Genomic DNA, 20,671 nt, shown 5'->3' with positions numbered 1-20,671 from the left:
AATACATTGATATTGAAAATTTTATTTTAGTTAATATAACAGTTTATTATATGAAATATGATGAGCACAATATATTACTGAGCTATAAATATTTAATATATAATATAATTTGTGTAATGGCATACCCATATACATACATATATGTAAGCATGTCTCACAAAAATATAAATACTAATTCGAGAATTAGTTTATTAATATAAAATAATGTTATAATATACATAATACTTATACAATAAGTTGTATAAGAAACTTAACCTCATTTATATTTTAAGTATGCCATATATAAGTATATTGGGGTACATTCCTTTGTCAGCCTTTAAAATTAAAATTATTTATTAAATAAAAAAGAATATATATATACATATATCAACTATTCGAATCTTTCATGTTACTTAAATTAAAGTAAAAATAAAAATAATAATAATAAATGCATTTAACTAAGGCTATACAATAATAGTAGTATAGTATAAAACCTTAAACCATGCTATATAATGTAGTACACAACATATCATAGTTGCATGTATTATTGCCAAACACTTCTCTATGGGTCAACACATGCGCTAGAAGAGCATGCCAATCTTCAAATATTCGGATTAAATAAATATTCCATCGGTATTTCGGCATCGCTCAAACGCACACGTTTCTGTGGTGAAGCACCGGCATACAACTTGCTCGCCAGTGGCAAGTCATCGTCCGAACAAAAATCACTTTCATCCGCTGAGTCACATTCTAAATTTTCATCGATTTCCTCAGTCGCCACAAGATCTGCTTCGATTTGCGTTGAATTCGCTTTAGGCTTCTCGGGTGTTTTGGCATCTTTGCCTTTTCGCTTCGATTTTTTCTTTTGCTTCGACGGCGAAGCCGCAATTATTTTCTCACGATATTTACGCCAAAATTCTGCTGGTTGCGCATAATGCACTAGATTGGGAAAACGCTTTGCTAATGCATAGCCCAACTCGTCGAATGCTTTTTGCAATGCGTCATCGGTGTGGACAGTGAAGCAGCGATAAATGTTGGGTATGAATATCAATGACTTTTCGAGTAGATTCAGCTAAAAATATAAACTAAATTAATAGGTTTTATTAAAAAAAAATCCTATTTTCACTTTTACCGCATCCGGCATTGTTATTATTTCACGTCTTCGCCCGCGTCCACGTCCCACATTGCCAGCGCTTGTGGCACCTATAGTTTTTGCCGTGTCTACCTCATCCGTAGCACCTGCTTCGTTTGCCTGCGCGATTGCGTCATCCATTGCGTTATCCTCTCCGTCGCCTTCCTTGTTGTCAGCGTTGGGCTTTTGTTCCTTGGTCAATTGGCAGACGCGCTTTAAAATGAATAGCACATCCTTGAGTAATGCGATGCCTTCAGGACTTTTCATGCAGGCGTCACGTAGCGATTTTTCTAAAAAATAAATAAAGCAAGAAAAAAACTTTAACTTCAACTGCATCGAAGCTATAATACTATGCACAGTTGCAAATCTTATAGCATAAAACATAACTTTATCTTGCTTTCGATTGGTCAGTTTGTATGGCAGCTTTATGCTGTATCCGATCTGAAAAATATGTTCGGAAATTGAATCGTTGCCTAGAACAATAATTCATCACAAATTTCGTGAAGTTATCTTGTCAAATCAAAAAAAGTTTTCCATACAAAGGCTCATCTCGTCACACTGATGATGTATATATGAACTTTATAGGGTATCTAACTTTACTCTCTAGGTGTGGCAAACTCAATATAGCCTATTCCGGTTATAATTAGTCTAACAAAATTACGTGAAGAGACCACCAATGTGAAACATAACAATTTTTTTTTTTTGGACATGATAAAATGCTTACTTTTTCCGTTTATAAAATCTTAGGTGCACGCACTTTTCAAAGTTCCAAAAACTACTGCTACTCCGACTTACCTGAAATCAATTTGAGTTGTCCAAAATAAAGCACCAAATTCACTTCATCCACCGACGTCATCATGTGATTATAAAGCAATTGACGACTCTTACGCTTTGCCTCTCCTTTCAAAGGTGATTTAATGCTTGTATCCGAAAAGCTATCCAAGCCGTCGAAATTCTGTAAAAGATAGCAAAAAATACAAACTTGATAATGTTACATTCCACAAGCATCGACAAGCGCCCGGACACACCTCATATTCATTGAAGACAAATGGACATTCAATTAAACACTTTTGAAAGAGCGTTGAATTCTTCTTACTGAGATATTCTACAAAAAAATCGCAAGCACGCGTAGCCAGTTCTCTATTCTCATCTAAAATAGCAGACATAAGCGCCAACAACAAGGAACCACGCAATTTCAACTGATCCTGCAAGACTAATTTCTCAAAGCATTTAAATGTCTCCACACGATTCATGACAAAGGGTGATGACAACTTCGCCAGCACGTGCTCAATGATACGTTCCACAATTTGTGTATGCTTCTTACATAGATCCGTTAATGAAACGATTATTGTGTTCACGATTGGCGGACGATCAATGATTTTCAATATGGAACCATAAAGTTTACACGTAGTGTTCGCCGTAACGGCATCACGTAAAGATAGACGACCAGCAATCAATATCATCGAATTGAAGAGCCGCTCATTTTCCAAATCCAACTCTGACTCCGGCAATTTCAAGCATACGCTCATGTATTTATGCACGAAGGAGACAACAGTGTGGTGTGGGCGCAAGCGCGTTTGCAAATTCACTTCTGAGTATGAGTAAAGGTGCGACATAAATGTGACGCGATTGTCGGGAAAATCTGCTATGGCCGAGAGTATGCTAAATTCCAGCAAATCATGCAATTCGAGCAGCCAAGGTTTTTCAGTTAACTCGAGTGGATTGCATTTAACGTTTTTGCTATTGGTCGCCTGAGATTGCGAGCAATTATCGATGTGTATGAGCAGATCAAATGCTTTGCCAATGAGTACAGGTATGATTTGGCCTTCGCGTATTTGCGTGAGTATGTGATTGAAAGCTTGATTGAGTGCTGTGTGTGAGAAGTCTTGTATACAATTGGCGAGCACTTCTAGAGCAATAAGCATATTTTGTTCTTTGTTCCACTGTGGAGAAGAAATAGTTATAGTATATGTGTATAGTTATGAGGTGTGATTGTGTAATACCGATTTCAGTGATATAAAAAGATGTATAAGTGCATCGGGTTCTTTACTCTTTAACTTTCCAGAAACAAAGTTGAGCACGATCCAAGCTTCTGTAGAATTCGAGGTGAGTAAATGTGATTCTATTATGCTGAGTATTTGTGGACTGCAAGATTTGATACACAATACATGTTGAGATTATGTATTTCATTTTTTTTTTCAATTCTAAACACTTACTTTAGCAAGCGTTGTTGTAAGGCCATATGAAAGCATTGTTGCAGATAGAGCCGCGGCTGCGTTGACAGCATTGTACGTATAATAACCCAAGGCATAAAGTGTTCCGCTTGATTGGATTGATCGATACCGCGCATATTTGCTAATACGCGTGCGCGAAAACACTGTTAGCAAACAAATTTTAATTATATAAAGAAATGCACACAATATTACACACTTACATCCATAGCTAATTCAATATTCTTTGGATCGCCATCGCGCAACATGGGCGCAACAACCTTACACCACACCCACACGACAGGATAACAGTTCGGATAGCAGCCAAGTATGCTATCGATGCTGATTAGCGTTTGTTTTCGCACTAAGGCAGTGGGTTCATCAACGAGACGCGTTGTTTCTGTTACAAAATTTGTATTGAAAATAATCAGCGGATTTAATTTAATTAGCTGCTCCATAAACATTACACCCGCACGTCTAATATATGATTGGGGACTTTGAAAGAGATTTGCATAAACATATTCTGGCAAATGCAAGAATGACAACTCAACCAAACCATGGCCTTCGAAACTGTATTTCGGCTCCAGAGCAGAGGGTTTCTCGTAGCGTATTTCATTCTTATGTACACGTGGTTCATCTGGCAGTGTGACACCAAGATCGAGGTAACGTGTATAGCGTATACCTTCGTTGAGTATTTTTACAGTGTTGGGTGAGCCTTTGGTGAGCGCAAGATGTAGTGCTTGTACTGCTTTCAGTTTAACCGTGTTGTTGCAATCCTGCAAACTCTTCATGAGCTCATTAATGAGATATACCTCGCGTGGTATGTCCGATATTTCGTGGCGAAACATTTGCCAATTAACATGTGCCACCAACTGTAGAATTCGTGAAATTAATTCTATGGCGCGTGCGCGTATCATTACCTCATCGGCATAGATGGCATCACACAAGAACTCTACTGATGACTCATTACAGGTGGTATAAAGTGCAGCATCATATTTTGCGGCATATTCAAGCGCGCGTTGTGTTTGCTCGGTTTTCCAAGACTTTACTGGATTGGTGACCATGCATTCGATATAGAAATTCAACACTTTTACAAGCAGACGCGGATATTTCGAGATACATTTGATAAACCAGTCAGATATATGTTCGCAATCACCGCTAATGACAGTTCCGCTTGTACTTTTTGGTTTTGGCGGATAAGTGTGCAGGAAAACTGTCATATTCATTAGCTTCTTTAGTGTATCCTCCGGTTCGCCGTTATGGGCGTTTACTACTTCGTCAAATATTTCGAAGCATTTAGCGTGTAGATTGGCAGCGTCTAAAAATATAATTGTTTAAAAGCGTTAAGAAAATTGTTATTAAATTTGCATGCTTCAAACCGAATATTTTATGTAACGGAAATGGGGAAAAGGAAATTGGGGGATAAAAACAGTATATGTATTGTATAACAGATATAATGAAAAGAAAACTTTTCCCGCACAAAGTGCAACCCTGTGTTTTTACAGCAGCTGTTATATAGAATTTCGAAATCAAAGCATTCAAACAAATCAAAAAAGAATCGAATTTGGAAAGGTAGAAAATCAAAATAAAGATTTCACAATTTAACTTCAAATATTTTTAAATTTCAGCCGCAGTATCAAAACAATGTCAGCTTTAATAAAACAGCCAGGCGCACGCAATTTGCGCCTGCTTTTCAAGCAGCTGCATGCAGTGCGTGCACTTTGCGTCAGTTCAAAGTGCTGCGCGGATGACCATGCACAAAAACAGAAATCCTCTGCAGAACACTTTGACATCATAATTGGTGGGGGTGGACTCGTTGGCACCGCACTCGCTGTTGCTTTGGGCAAAAATAAAGTTTTAAGTGATAAACGAATATTATTGCTTGAGGGCGCACCGCCTTTCAAAGGCTTTAATGTCGAAGCGCAATATGGCAACCGTGTCTCCGCTATTAATAATAATAGTGTAGAACTATTCCAATCGATCGGCGCTTGGGATTATATGGAAGAACGTAGAATAAAACATGTTAAACAGATGCAAGTGTGGGATGCATGCAGTGATGCCCTAATCAAATTTCAAGATGAACATTTCGCCGCTGATGTGGCTTGCATTATTGAAAATGACTTGATGTTGGATGCTATGTATGCACAACTGGCAGATAACAAGAATGCGCAGAATGTGGAAGTGCGCAACAATGCGCGTATTGAAGGTGTACAGCTTTCAGTAGACACTGGCGATAAATTCTCACAAGTGCACCTTAAAGATGGCAAAACATTAACATGTGAACTACTTATAGGAGCTGATGGCGCCAATTCTTTGGTGCGTAAACAAATGAATATCGATGTATTTAGTTTGGATTATCAACGCCGTGGAGTGGTAGCCACCGTGCAATTAGAAGACGCTTGTGATAATACGGTGGCCTGGCAACGTTTCTTACCTACCGGCCCGGTAGCCTTACTACCATTAAGCGACACACTTAGCTCGGTGGTGTGGAGTACAAGTATCCCACATGCTAAACATTTGTTGGAATTGTCCGCTGAGGATTTCACCAAAGCACTAAATGAAGCTTTCTTCAAGGAATACCCCAAGGATGGATTTGTTGTAAATGCAATGAATACATTAAATTCGTTAATTGGACGTAATCCCGATATGCTGAGGCAATATCCCCCTGCCGTCAATGGAGTTGTAGAAAAATCGCGTGCATCCTTTCCTTTAGGCTTTTTACATGCCTCATCGTATGTATGCACGGGAGCGGCTTTAATTGGCGACGCCGCACATCGAGTACATCCACTTGCAGGACAAGGTGTGAATTTAGGGTTCAGTGATGTGCGTGAACTTGTTAAAGTGCTCTCTGAAGCGGCATACGCTGGCGCAAAACTTAGTGACAATCACTATCTTATTAAATACGAACAACGAAGCTTGTCTAAGAACGTGCCGATAATGGTGGGTGTGCACGGTTTGCACACACTCTACTCGACCACATTCACGCCGGTGGTTTTGCTGCGCAGCTTAGGTTTACAACTCACAGACACTATTTCGCCTATAAAAAATTTGTTTATGAAACGTGCTATTGGCTAAACACTTTGTCGCTATATCGATTTAGTTACTCCTATAAATATCAATAACAATTTTTTGTATTTTAGCTATATAGAAATGTTGTGCTATTTTGGTTATAAATAAAACTCGAAATTATTACGATTTGTTGATAATAAGCCGAAATTTCACTTACACATATTTGCATAACCGCGCTCATGATTCATGTACAATATGTTCACTAGTTTCTTCAACAAGGTGTCTCGTGTGGCTTTGTGGTCATTGAAATGGACATACCTTAGCAACAATTTAAAGTCATCGCAGAATGTAGAAAATCGTACCCATATTTCGATAAGTTGCTGTTTCGACATTCGACATAGAACGTCAGGATGCTGGATGCGTTCTATCAAACCGAATACCTGAAGACAATGTGCTATTACCTCGGGCTCAAAGATATGAAAGCCTTTTGCACCGGGAATAGTTAGCGAAAGAAAATATGTATTTACGGCGGCAAGTGCAAGCTTTGTATATGCGGTACAGGCAGCATCCAATGTTGGTAGACCCGCTAAAGCAAACACGAAGCTGAGGTAGGAGTCACGCGGCGACACTTTAATCACCTCATCCCAGCAATCATAGGTATTATCATAGCTGGCACTTGATTCACTGCGCAAAATACGTATGGCAGAGCACAGCTCTAGTAGGGTCGATAACAACTGAGGATCATTGATTGCACGTTGCACAAATGGCAATTCAGATACGCTGGATTTAGTTTGTTGAGAAGTTGTTAAAGGTTGCACTTCCTCATTCGATTTATTCTTGTCTTGCTCTTGTTCAGCATCAGCCTCGTAGGCCTCTTCAATATTTTCCCAAAGTAAATTACGATCAAAAAACTCACTTAATTTTTTAAACAAATTTATCAATTCAGTCATCTTATTGAATGTAAACAAAAACACGGCATTTCTTCAATGAAAATATATACCATTCCATACATACAAATACTACCGCAGCAAAAGGCGAAGCATATTCGGCCAAACGGCTGATCAACGCTTGCACGGTGGGCAGAAGTGAATAAAATCTTACAATATAAGTATCATATTTTGTGCTGTGTGTAAGTCTCTTTGCAGTTAATCGGGCTAGTGATGACAATATATGTATTAAGTAGCTTTTTATAACATTTACATATATTAATAATTGCGAATTATTTATTTTTTTTATAGACAATTTAAATATTTGTCAAAATACAACCATGTTAAATTTGAACGAGTCATCGTCATATTCGTTAATTTTAACGAATCTGTGACAATAGAAAAATAAAAAGGCTGCGAATGTCAGATAAAGAACAGACGTTGAAACGAAAGAATTTTAGTGGTGTTCACGGATCGAAAAGCTGAAAATTTTTTGTGAAAAATAATAACTTTTGGGCTTAAAAACAGAAATAATATTATTAACATATTTAAAATAGAAAACAGTTATTGACGTGGGGACTTGTGTATGTTTAGTGAAAAGTGTTGCTTGAAATCTTCTTGTAAAAATTTCTGCTTGTAATCAAATGATGAATGCGAAAAAACCTTTCACATTTTAAATTGTTAATCGAAGAAAAAACAAAGAAAGACCATAAAAAGCCTTAACTACAAATCATCAATAAATAATAATCTCTGAAAATTTGTTATCTTCTGAAGTAGTAGAAATTGCTTTTCTACAATATAAAACGAAAACTGATGTGTAAGTATTCGTGCAATTGGATTATTAAGCGTATAAATTTCCCAAATACAATGCCATACAGTTTTCTATTAAACCATATTGTTGTTTAACTAGTGAACATTGGTTAATTTAGATGGTTTGGTATGACCTTTGCCTTCATTTTAATGTAAAGTGTATATAAATGTCGCGCATAGACTTGGCAAACAAAATTCAGGGTGAGGTACCCCTCCTTTTGGAATGTAAATGCAGCTAAGGTGGTATGGTATTTAGCTTGACATCATGTTGTTTTACTTAGTTGGTCAGTTGGTCGGAAACGTTTCGCATGGTTTGGCAGCCAAGTTTCATAGTTACATATAATCTTTAGGTTTGGCTGGGGTTGAAAGTGGCCAGGTGTTGCTATTCACTTGTTAGCCTTACTAGCCATGAGCAAATTTGTGGTTACGCCTTTGCAATATTTACTTGAATATATGCATAACATACGCACGAACGACAGCTTTCTAAGTCAGTTCTTTGGACAATGTACAAATGTAATATACATAAATATTTGTACATTTTGTATATCTACTATATTGTTTTAGGAACCAAGATTCTTTTATAGCTGCATTCAAACGTATGAACTATTCACTACTTTCCTTACTTGCTGTGTTTTTTTTCACTATTTTTGTAGCGCTTCATTTGCATGCACATATTTTGTTTCGGCAGCTTATCTCCTGTCTGAGCTTAAATATACTGCTGAGTTAAGTGCATTGACTATGGCGGTGGGGTGGCGGGACGAGTGTTTCTGCGTGACTATATTGTTTTCGTTTTGCCCACTAAAAGTGTATGCTATCAATGACTCGTCGGGCAATATACTTATAACTTGCCTTCTTGCCGCCTACATGACTCCGCCTTTGCCTTTGTCTATATGAATGTATGTATATATAAAATGTTTGTAAAGGCTTTCGGCGGCATGAAAATGATATAAATAAGTACAATTGTATATATGTATGTATGTAAGCGTATAATCATATATAAACCGCTTACGAAATCATTTCACGAAAAATACCTTCACTATCGACATTATGACTTTGATGAGTTGTTCACTCGATTTGCATGTTGCAGTCATAAAGATCCTTTTTATTTTTGTGTGTACGTATTTATGTACACTTGTCAATATCCGTTCATTTTTATCATGGACTTTAAGTGTTATTAGTTTATACTTTCTTTTGACTTTTATAGAATCTACTTTTGCATTGTAGAGCTTCGTTCCAGTGATGTCTTTATAACAGTTGTTTATGTGTTCTACAGCTTGTGTATGTGATAGAAAAAAAATTGGCTAAAGACACGCTGGTAACGGTTATTGTTAATTGAAGAGCAACAAGAGTTAAAGTTTAGATGGACTGATCATCCAGAAAAAGTCTTTCGTTAGTCAAATGATATATTGATTTAAATATTATCGCCTTTGCACAATAATTATAATAGTTGCTATACGGATTTTTCATAAGCTGCTACCACAATAAACACATCAAATTGTAAATTCAGTTGCGATTGTTCTGGAAACCTTATTGATAAGATTCCGACTAAAATATAACTACTATCAGCAAAGTTAGTGTAACATATAAAGTAAGTTTGTAACACTCAGAAGGAAACGTCGGAGACCCTATAAAATATATATGTATGTATATGTATAAGCAATGGGCATGACGAGCTTTACTGCGTGTAAGGAACCGGAACGGACCCGGGCTGGAAGCTAGGTACCATTCCTCGAAATTACTTCAGAATTGTTTTCTGACGCTAAAACAACAACAACGAGCTGAGTCGATTTAGGCATGTCCGTCTGTACCTCCGTATATACACGCACTACTCTCTCATTTTAGAGATATCATTTTTAAATTTTGAACACATCCTTTTCTCCCCAAGACAGCATCTTGGGGTTTTGTCGGAACCGCTGATATCGGACCACTATAGCATATGCTCTACAAACTGCACACTCAAAATAAACCATTGTATGGAAAACCTTTTTTTTTTTAACCAGATGTCTACGAAATTTGGCATGGATTATTGTCTAAAGCAGCTCTGCAATCTCCAAACAAATTGTTCATACAAACTGATCGATCAAAATCAATCTCCTTCTTGGAAACTTTTTATTTGTGCAGGGTATTTTTTTCGCGTTTTAGCAGAAACTTTACTATATTTGCCTTGTATATATTTAAGTTTAATTATTAACTACGGTAGCTGTTTAAAAATATCTTCGTTTTTAAATATATACATATTATAATAAAAACTTTTTTGGTCAGTGTCATAAATTTTAAATCCCTCAGATAAGCTTCTACAAATATTTTTATGCATATTATAAAGTTTCTCCATGGCCACGATTTTCACATATCAGATGTATTACTTTCACACACTGATTTCTTTGTCATACTACTGTAAACCCCTTGCGTTATTTCATCATCATATAAGCAAAATTCGACTTTAATTTACTTAAAAAATTACTTACCATCTACAAGCTCTCATCAAATATGTCGCATTCGCTATCTAAGCCTACAATTATGATTGTGAAGTGATGTTAAACGCAAACGCATGTCTTATCACTTAATCAAATTGTCATAAAGTCGAAAAATATCATGTTTATCAAAAAATAGCAACTAACATTTTAATAAATAATAAGCTAATTTTTTTGTTATTTTAATGTCGCAAATAATCCAGTATGACGCACGAACCAATACCGACGAAAGTATGTATTTGGGCAATCGAAATAACAAAAAAACTATTTACCATACAGCGTGATTCAAAAGTATAACATACAACTAATTAACTAAGTTCTTAAATAACTTCTGTGGTCTTTATCGTGTTTTTGAGGTGGTTAGAGGTCCAGTTGAAATTGGATTTACTAAACTCAATCGAGCATAATGAAATTTATGTAAAATGTATTGTTGTTTATAATAATAATTATAAAGTTTTATTGTTGCTTTTGTAATGGCATAAACATTTCTCCAATCATTTGAGTAGCATTCCTCGAGTTGACAGTCTGAGTCGCATAAAAATTTGTTTCTGTTCCGGGTGAGATATTTGTCGCCAAAGTGCTGCTTCAAGTTTTCCTTCTGAAAATAGTTGTGTTTTCGTTGCAGTTGCCGGTTAGAAAACGTATTCGACTAAAGCTAAAAGTTCGTAAGATTGGTGTATGCAAAAGGGCTCCTCTAGGCAGCAATAGGTCTTAACGATGAGGGTAGGAAAGTCTATATAATATGCAACATTTGAACTACTAAAAGCTTGTGGGGGAATAAGTTACTTATAAGCCTCACCATACATACCTATTTGAGCGCAACTTAATTCTACGAAATAAAATGTTTACTCTTGTTTCTCGGTTATAGTAGTGTGCGCCAAAAATGCTTAAAAATAAACACAAAAAAAAGCCTTATATAGTTTCTTTAGTACGTACATATTAAGAAATAATATGTCGCGATAATATTTATTATCTACTGGCGTCATAGATATAACGATGCACTATATGCTAGTAATACAACTGAATATGAACTAACCTCAACTCACTTTTCTTTACAGGTTGTTTTCTGTTTGCTGGCAGCGGTGGTGGCCAGACGACGGTGCTCAACAGCTGAATTGTGGAGTGTTTTTTTTTTGCGCTACAGCCAAACGTGTAGAAATATAAGTGAGTGAGAAAAAAAATGGTGTCAACTGCACAATAAATAGATGTAATAAATTTAACGTGGTAATAGTACGTAATTGCAAAAACAACAACGATAACAACATAGAAAAGAAAATAGTAAAACGATAATAGCAGTTGGCGCAATTAGCACGTAAATTGTGACAAAAATTTGGCAGTGTTTCAACTGAACGTCTTTTGTTATTGTTATTGTATTTTTGTTCCTGTTAAAAGCCTGAATTCACTTACATTCATACAGTGGTGTGGAAGTGAGCGTTAGCACGCAGTAATTGCTGCACGCACAAGTGCTAAAGTGCTAAAATAGAGTTAGTGTCGGACGTTAATGGCCGATGGAAATGTTATGTCAGCAGCTTCCATAGGGCATGCAGCTGCTGACTACTATACAGTAGCACCAGCAACAGCGACAGTGTCATCAACACCAACACCTATACCCCCAGCGATAGCAACAGCAACACAGGCAACCAACATGGCTGGGAATGCCGGTGTAGGTGGCGTCATGCAGACCAGTAGTGGCGTTACCGTTTCAACAGTGGGCAGCAGTATTAACAGTGGTAGTAGCGTTGCTGGTATTGGTGGCGGCAATGGTAGCGGTGGCATTAGTGGCAATATGGTTGGTAGCAATATTAATTTGAATGCACCCTCAATGGCGACAGGGACAGCTGTTGCGGTGACAGCGGGCACAACGACCAGTGGCAGCATTGCCAACAATCAAGGTTATCACCAGTTGAGTGTGACTAGTAAGTTAAAAGTAGAACCAAATATCAACATATACGCAGATATGTATGTACATATTTGCACTAAATTATTTATTGACTACTTTCTTTTGTATTCTTGTTTCAGTTGAGGAAGCTTCACTGCGCAATAATGGATTTCTAAAGCCTAATCCATACGTGGAATTAGTAATCGATAATAAAAGTAAACGTAAAACTGATGTGGTGAAGAATACTTATCTACCAAAATGGAATGAGGAATTCACAGTGCTGGTATGTTGATGAGTCGTACATTTAGAAATAGAAAATTTAATGCATAATAACGTTACATGGACAAACAAGAAACGAAAATCAATACATGCAATCCAGAAAATGTTAAAACATCGCTTTGTAGACTGATAATACCGAAATCGAACCACTATAGCAAATAGTTGCCATACAAACCGACCAATTAAAATCAAGATAACGATCTTTTTATACCCTGCTATTTTTATAACCCTATTTTTCTGCTATAAGAAACGCCCTTTTTAAGTTTATTATAGCTTCGGTGCAGCCGAAGTTAACGTTTTTTCCGGTTTTCTTTTTCTTTCTAGTCATTCCTTATAAATAGTAATTTTTATTTGAAAATACCTACACATATAATTTGTAATTATTCATTGAATTTTGAATAATTGCTGAGAATTTGAAGTCAACTTCGACAGCTGTCATTATATGCCGTTATTAGAAATAGGTATTGCGGTAATTACATACAAATAGCGTATTATGCACGCGCATAGGTAAACGAAAATATATTCTACGCATACACACACACATCCACTTATTGCAACTATTTTCCACTACTTCAACTTTTTTTTTTATTGATTTCAAAATAATTGCTTTTCACCGCACTTCACATTGATTGTCTGCTCTCTAGTGCATCTATTGAAAGCAAGTAGCTCTTAGAAAAATCATCTTTTTGATAACTTCTGATTTTTATGTGCTTTTTGATGGGCAAGTAAATATTAACGCGTGCCCACTCCTTATTCGCTCAACAAGCTGCGCACACTTCAAATCTACCACACCTTAGTTTTATGGTTTTTTATTTTTTTTTTATATTTATTTGTTTTATTTTTGTGAAGATTTGCCATTATACACTTGTTGTTTGTTTTGTAATTTTATCGGCGAAGTGCGACAATAACTGCTTGAATGTATGTTGTGCGTGCGTATATGCTATCGTATACTTAAAAATACTAAAAGTAGGAGTGTCACAGAAAAAAATGAAAGAAAAGAAGTATTATTTTTCATATGATAAAATTCGAATCGGAATCTTAATGACAGAAGTGTATGGAAGCCGCTTGGACGATATAATTTAGTATAGTGTTTTTGTTTTTGCGGCTTAAGAGCTATATATCTAGGTCGGTTCTGGTTATACAGACTCGACCTTGGTAGCAGCGCATTTGTTATTGTACTAGTTACTAAAGCTGTTTGATTTCCAGTAGATCCATAAAGTTCAGGTTCCACAAAAATCATCGGTTGGGGGTGTCAGTATCATTGTAACTATATCATGTCTATGACTACCCGCAAACAAAAAACAGTTAGACCGACACCGCTATAATAAAATAAAAATATATAAATATACATACATACAAATAACCAAGCATTTCCACCTCTTTTCAGGTAACACCAAACTCCGTGTTACACATAAAAGTACTCGATCACTCAAGCTTTCGTAAAGACACTCTACTAGGCGAGCGCATCATCAATTTAGCGCATGTGCTACAACAATTAAACGGACGGTTCGAGTACCTCGAGCTAACTATGGATTTGCTGGCTACTTCTAAATCAGATAACCGGCAAACAAAAATCGGCGAACTTGTCGCAGTGCTAAATGGACTTAAGCTGGAAATGCCCAACGACGTACAGCAGCAAAACGGTAATGGAATGCAAATGTTGCCGCCAACGATCAGCGGCGACGGCACGATATTCACGCCTGCCGCGGGCGTACGTGGACGGATACGCATGCGCAATGTTGAGAATGGCGCGCTTATGACCACATCAGCGGCCGCGGGAAGTGGTGGCAATGTGGCGCACTACGGTGGTGGCTCACGTTCACCGGTTGCCAATGGTAATTTAGAGCGCTGTGGTAGTGGTGGTAACGTACAGAGTGGAGCAGTGCGACGTGCTGCGCCACCGTTGCCGCCACCCGTCTGGGAACAACAACAGCCAATGCCACAAACGCAGCAACAACAACATGCCGCACTACAACAACAGCAACAGCAACAGCAATTGCAGGTGCAGCAGCAGCAGCAACAACAGCAACATCAATCACAGATGCAAGTACAACGCATGCCATCGATTAATGGTGGCGCCGTGACGGTTAACGCCGCCAGCGTACAAGCGCGCCCCATGTCGCAAATGTATGCGAATGGTGGTGGCGCTACTAGCTTGGCGCCCTTACCGCCGCCGTCACAATCACAACAACCGCAAACGCAACAGCAACTGATGGATAGCGCGCTGTTGAGCGCGGCGGGCGATCAAGGCGCGCTGTTGACGCAGGGCGCAATGCCTGTGTCCAATGTGGCCGATCAGCAGTTGCAGGTGCGTAGTGAACATAGTTGCCTTTTAAACATGCAACCACTTCTACAATTTTTAAATTCCGTTCCTTTTTCGTTTTCGTAATTGCAGGCTGCTCAAGCGGATGATGAACCGCTGCCAGCCGGTTGGGAGATACGCTTCGATCAATATGGTCGTCGTTACTACGTAGATCACAATACACGCTCTACATATTGGGAAAAACCGACGCCCCTACCGCCCGGTTGGGAGATACGCAAAGATCCACGCGGACGCGTTTACTATGTTGATCACAATACGCGCACAACTACCTGGCAGCGACCGAACAGTGAACGGCTCATGCATTTCCAGCATTGGCAGGGACAGCGTGCGCATGTGGTGGCGCAGGGCAATCAACGTTTCCTCTATTCACAACAGCAACAACAGCCAACAGCGGTTACAGCCGCTGTGACGCAAGATGATGAGGATGCGCTGGGTCCGCTGCCCGACGGCTGGGAGAAGAAGGTGCAATCAGATAATCGCGTGTACTTTGTGAATCACAAGAACCGCACCACACAGTGGGAGGATCCGCGCACGCAAGGTGAGTCCTTGAAATAAATCTAACTAATTTTTATACATTCTCTCCCTTGTAAATATAGGCCAAGAGGTCAGTTTGATGAATGAGGGTCCATTACCGCCTGGTTGGGAGATACGCTACACCACAACCGGGGAACGCTTCTTTGTCGATCACAATACGCGTCGCACCACATTCGAAGATCCGCGACCGGGAGCACCGAAGGGCGTTAAAGGTGTTTACGGTGTACCGCGCGCTTATGAGCGCTCCTTCCGCTGGAAGCTCTCACAATTCCGCTACCTGTGCCAGAGCAATGCATTGCCGTCGCACATTAAAATCACGGTGACGCGTCAAACGCTCTTCGAGGATTCATACCACCAAATTATGCGTTTGCCCGCCTACGAACTGCGTCGCCGCCTCTATATTATATTCCGCGGCGAAGAGGGCCTTGACTATGGTGGCGTGTCGCGTGAATGGTTCTTTTTGCTCTCACACGAAGTGCTCAATCCCATGTATTGCCTCTTCGAGTATGCAAACAAAAATAACTACAGTCTACAAATTAATCCGGCCTCGTATGTGAATCCCGATCACTTGCAATATTTCAAATTCATTGGTCGTTTCATTGCGATGGCGCTGTATCATGGTCGCTTCATTTATTCCGGTTTTACGATGCCTTTCTATAAGCGTATGCTGAATAAGAAATTAACCATAAAAGACATTGAGACCATCGATCCGGAGTTTTATAATTCATTAATTTGGGTGCGTGATAATAATATTGACGAGTGTGGTTTGGAGCTGTGGTTCAGCGTGGACTTTGAGGTGCTCGGCCAAATAATACACCACGAATTGAAGGAGAATGGTGAGAAAGAGCGTGTCACCGAAGAGAATAAGGAGGAATATATAACATTAATGACGGAGTGGCGTATGACGAGGTAAGCGCCTTTCGCTAATTGTATGAATTTGTATGTAGTGAACATTGTTTGGAAACTAAAAATTTTTTATAACTTATTCAGTAAAATTATAGAGACTAGGGTGGTTGCTTCGGGCTAAAATATTTTAGACCACACACTTCTCGACCAAGTCCGATCAATTGATTTGTTTCTTGCATTAAGAACAACCAGAAGATGTATATATAATATTTTGGCGGTTGATATGTACCTGATTCATTTTTATGACTAACAAATTTTACATACTGAAAATACGCGTTATCTTATTGGCACCACTTCCACTTTTTACGTGATAAAAATGTTTATAATATATCATTTGATAATTCACACCAGTGGCTTTTTGGATCTGTCCAAATTTGGGGGAAGACCCACCAACAGTAATATATGTGCTTCAGCACAGTTTTAAATCAGAAGATTTGAAACCTTCCCCCCGAAATTGCGAAAGAAACCCGTATACAAATTTATTAGTGTTGTAATCAGTTTCGCTCTCTTTTTGTGCGCTTTGATGTTGTTCCACAAATAAATTGGAGTTTTAAGTCAATTTAAACGAAATTTAATCCTCAATAACCTTTTGGAGTTTTCTACTAAGTGAACTTATCCAGATTGAGATTTGGGTCGTTGCGTTAAAATAAGCTCGGCTACCGTAAAAACATCAGATAGCTCTCAACAACAGTTAATTTGACTATAAAAACTCAATTTGATTGTTTGCTATAAATCGTTTGAGAATTAGTGAAGGTAGCGATTGCAAGCAATGAAAATAAGTGTGTACAAACAATAGTATGAGTGAGACAGCAACAGTAACACAACTAAAATATAGTGGGAGTAACAAAAGAATGAGAGACACGAATGAGTGAGAGTGAACATCTACAAAGTACCTCCCGCCGATGTAAAAACACAAAAAAAATACTTATCAAAACATAATCGCTTTTCAGAGGTATCGAACAGCAGACGAAAACGTTCCTTGAAGGCTTCAATGAGGTCGTGCCGCTAGAGTGGCTCAAATATTTCGATGAACGCGAACTAGAGCTCATACTGTGCGGCATGCAGGATGTGGACGTCGACGATTGGCAGCGCAACACAATTTACCGACATTACAATCGCAATTCCAAACAAGTCATGTGGTTTTGGCAGGTGTGTAAACGATTTGTTGTTGTATAAGTAACTACCATATATATAACATAAACATGCGTTATTTTCTGTTTCTCCCACATAAACAGTTCGTGCGCGATACGGACAATGAGAAGCGTGCGCGCCTGCTGCAATTCGTCACGGGCACATGTCGTGTGCCAGTCGGCGGCTTCGCGGAACTTATGGGCTCCAACGGACCGCAGCGTTTCTGCATTGAGAAGGTGGGCAAGGAGACGTGGCTGCCGCGTTCGCATACCTGCTTCAATCGGCTGGACTTACCGCCCTACAAGAGCTACGATCAGCTGGTGGAGAAGTTGACATTTGCCATTGAAGAGACTGAGGGCTTCTGCCAAGAGTAGAAGTCTAAACGGCTAAGCGAGTGAATGTGGTTTGACAAGCAACACCAGAAAAAAAATTTTTTTGCAACGTTATATAATCACACTTGTTATGCAACGAAATGCGCCCGATGTCATTATTATATTTATGTACATTTGTATGTGTTCCATTTTTAATGTACATACATACACACATATGTGCTCCTTGTGTGTATAAACATATCTGTGGTGATTTTTTTGTTCTGTATTCCTTTTATATATACATATACGATATATATATATATATGTATATATATTTCTTTTATCGGCGCGCAGTTGTTGTTGCTAAGCTTATTTTCTAACGCATATCATTTCATTGTTGTTGTGCAAGGTAAGCAAAAAACAAAACAAAAAAAAATTTAAACGAAACAAACAAACAAAAAACTATAAGCGCTTGTTTAATTGTATTAGAAATATAGTAGACTTATTATTCATTTTTTAGGAATTTATAAAATACAACATCATATATATACATATGTTTGCAAATGTAGGGAGTTATTATTCAGTTATATATCATATGAAATGTGAATGTAGTTGCACACACATACACATACATACACATTATATACTTACACTCATACATATTTGATGTGTGTGTGTTTGGGTGTATGTGTGTGTATGTGCTATCAACTACCACATAGTAACGTTGCCGTCTTGCAGTAAGCACATGCTCCTTCCGAACCTAACTTTAATTTAATATCATTTTTTAGCATACATATATACATATACATACTATACATTAATATATTTGTGCATATTTTATTAAATTGGCATAATTTAATTATAAATTTGTATATAGCGCACGTTAATGGCATATAATAATGTTAATTTACATTTGATAGTTTGTTATGCATGCATACATACATACGCGTGTATGTGTGTATATATGTTGGCAACTTAGCAAATTATGTAAGCTAAGCTGTTGAAATTACTTAAGTAAAAATGCATATGTATAATTATTGGCAAAAGACATTAGAAAACAATCTGCGTTAACGAACATTTATTTTAAAAATATAATGAGAAATATATCACAAAAACAAATAATGGGTGTGTATTGGTTTCTGGGGTGTCTAAAATTGTTATAATGGCTTACTGCTGCACTTGCAATAAATTAAATGAACGAAATGCTTAACTGGTTTCATTTTTTCGCTTGAAATATTTTAACGAAAATCTTTTCTTTTTGTTAGTAATTAATTAAGATTGGGTATAGACTTGTTTAGTTATCTTTGCGTATAAATTGATTTAATTTTTGTTTTTTGCCTACGTTTTTTTTCACTCGTTTTTAAATTCAGATTTTGGGAAAGAAATTTCATATTTAACTACTTATTTTTTAATTGTTTGCTTGCTAAAATATTTTTATTTTTGTTTTTAATTTTTAGTTATTTATATTATTTTTATATTCAATTAGCTCTTTACGAATTTTTTTTATTTAAAGTAGCTTGTATGTTCAATTTTTCATGATTTCAATATTGATTTATCGTTTTTTAATTATACACTGCTTAAGAACCAAATTTTATAAAATTTTAGTGTTTAGCTTATAATTTTGTTTTTATATTTAATTTTTCAATATAATTTTTTTTTAATATAATTTTTTTTAATATAATTTTTTTTAATAATATATTTTTTAATATAATTTTTTTTAATATAATTTTTTTTAATATAATTTTTTTTAATATAATTTTTTTTTACATAATTTGTTTTTTAATATAATTTTTTTTTTCAATATAATTATTTTTTATAATTTTTTTTTATATAATTATTTTGTTACATAATTTTTATTTATATAATTTTTTTATATGATTTTTTTTTATATAATTTTTATATAATTTTTGTTATATATTTTTTTTATATAATTTTTTTATATAATTTTTTTATATAATTTTTTTTATATAATTTTTTTTTAATAATTTTTTTTTATATAATTTTTTATATAATTTTTTTTATATAATTTATTTTATATAATTTTTTTTTTAATAATTTTTTTTATATAAAATTTTTTTTTATATACAGTTTTTTAGTATGTTTTTCGAATATATGTATGTAGGATATATGTAATATATCGCTGTTTAAATGTATAACTCCACGTTTACAACCATTTTTTTTAAGTGCTTTTTAATTATAAAATAAGAAATATTGGCAACCCGGAAACAACACTTTTTGCCCAAAAATAAATAAGATATAAAGACATTACACTCAGTGAGAGCATGCAATGCTCGTAAAGCTACTGAAACGGCGCTAAATGATAAAGCAATTTTATATAAATAAACTACAAACTACATAAAATAAATAAATGTCAAACGAACGACAACTAAGTTAAAAAAAAAATTAGCAAATTGTGTTAGAAAAAAAAAACAATAAAAAGAGGATAAAATACATATGCATACATACATATATCGTGAGGAAATTAATACACCGGCAAAACTAAAATTAAGCGTAAAGGTATCAAATGAAGGAAATAGCAGAAATACATATAGACATATTATATATAGAGAATATATGTGAAGCGATTTGTATATATAATTACCTATATATGTGGAGTAGTGTTGTTGAAAAGCGCATAGCGAAAACAGATAAACTATAAAACAAACAGACAAACAGATAGACATACATATATACACATGTATCTGTGTATAAACTATTAGTTACAACAACAATAAATAACTTTAAAATATACATAAACTACTTAACGAAGT

The 20,671-nt window shown here is 36.4% G+C and overlaps 3 protein-coding genes across 8 annotated transcripts; 2 read left to right on the top strand and 1 right to left on the bottom strand.

The window, feature by feature from the left end:
* Positions 1-70: 70 nt before the first annotated feature.
* Positions 71-13,604, bottom strand: Cap-D3 (Chromosome associated protein D3). 6 transcript variants are annotated; one of them, XM_036369274.2, is made up of 9 exons: positions 13,061-13,604; positions 10,532-11,135; positions 3,546-4,639; positions 3,328-3,488; positions 3,115-3,256; positions 2,140-3,054; positions 1,907-2,066; positions 1,112-1,401; positions 72-1,051 (listed from the first exon to the last, which is right to left on the bottom strand). In XM_036369274.2, exons 3-9 carry the CDS (start codon positions 4,545-4,547, stop codon positions 581-583), a joined length of 3,141 nt encoding a protein of 1,046 aa, XP_036225167.2. In that variant the 5' UTR covers positions 4,548-4,639; positions 10,532-11,135; positions 13,061-13,604; the 3' UTR covers positions 72-580. The 6 variants fall into 6 exon arrangements, with proteins under 6 accessions (XP_014103262.2, XP_036225167.2, XP_069963398.1 ...); XM_070107297.1 differs by lacking the exon at positions 13,061-13,604 and adding an exon at positions 11,346-11,549 and having other exon boundaries at positions 10,532-11,293; XM_070107296.1 differs by lacking the exon at positions 13,061-13,604 and adding an exon at positions 11,346-11,549 and having other exon boundaries at positions 10,532-11,270.
* Coq6 (ubiquinone biosynthesis protein COQ6, mitochondrial) lies at positions 4,803-6,530 on the top strand. Its single transcript, XM_014247788.3, has 2 exons — positions 4,803-4,893; positions 4,950-6,530. The coding sequence occupies exon 2, from the start codon at positions 4,966-4,968 to the stop codon at positions 6,394-6,396; it is 1,431 nt and encodes a 476-aa protein (XP_014103263.2). The 5' UTR covers positions 4,803-4,893; positions 4,950-4,965; the 3' UTR covers positions 6,397-6,530.
* On the top strand, positions 7,642-19,022 carry Su(dx) (Suppressor of deltex). Its single transcript, XM_014247775.3, has 8 exons — positions 7,642-8,073; positions 11,596-12,453; positions 12,557-12,699; positions 14,083-15,003; positions 15,091-15,556; positions 15,615-16,461; positions 17,409-17,607; positions 17,694-19,022. The coding sequence occupies exons 2-8, from the start codon at positions 12,039-12,041 to the stop codon at positions 17,961-17,963; spliced, it is 3,261 nt and encodes a 1,086-aa protein (XP_014103250.2). The 5' UTR covers positions 7,642-8,073; positions 11,596-12,038; the 3' UTR covers positions 17,964-19,022.
* The last annotated feature ends 1,649 nt before the right edge of the window (positions 19,023-20,671 follow it).

This window comes from Bactrocera oleae, chromosome 3 (genome assembly GCF_042242935.1).
Source record: "Bactrocera oleae isolate idBacOlea1 chromosome 3, idBacOlea1, whole genome shotgun sequence".
Lineage (NCBI taxonomy): Eukaryota > Metazoa > Arthropoda > Insecta > Diptera > Tephritidae > Bactrocera > Bactrocera oleae.
Note: the sequence above shows the minus strand (reverse complement) of the source record. Positions and strands in the feature narration are given on the sequence as shown.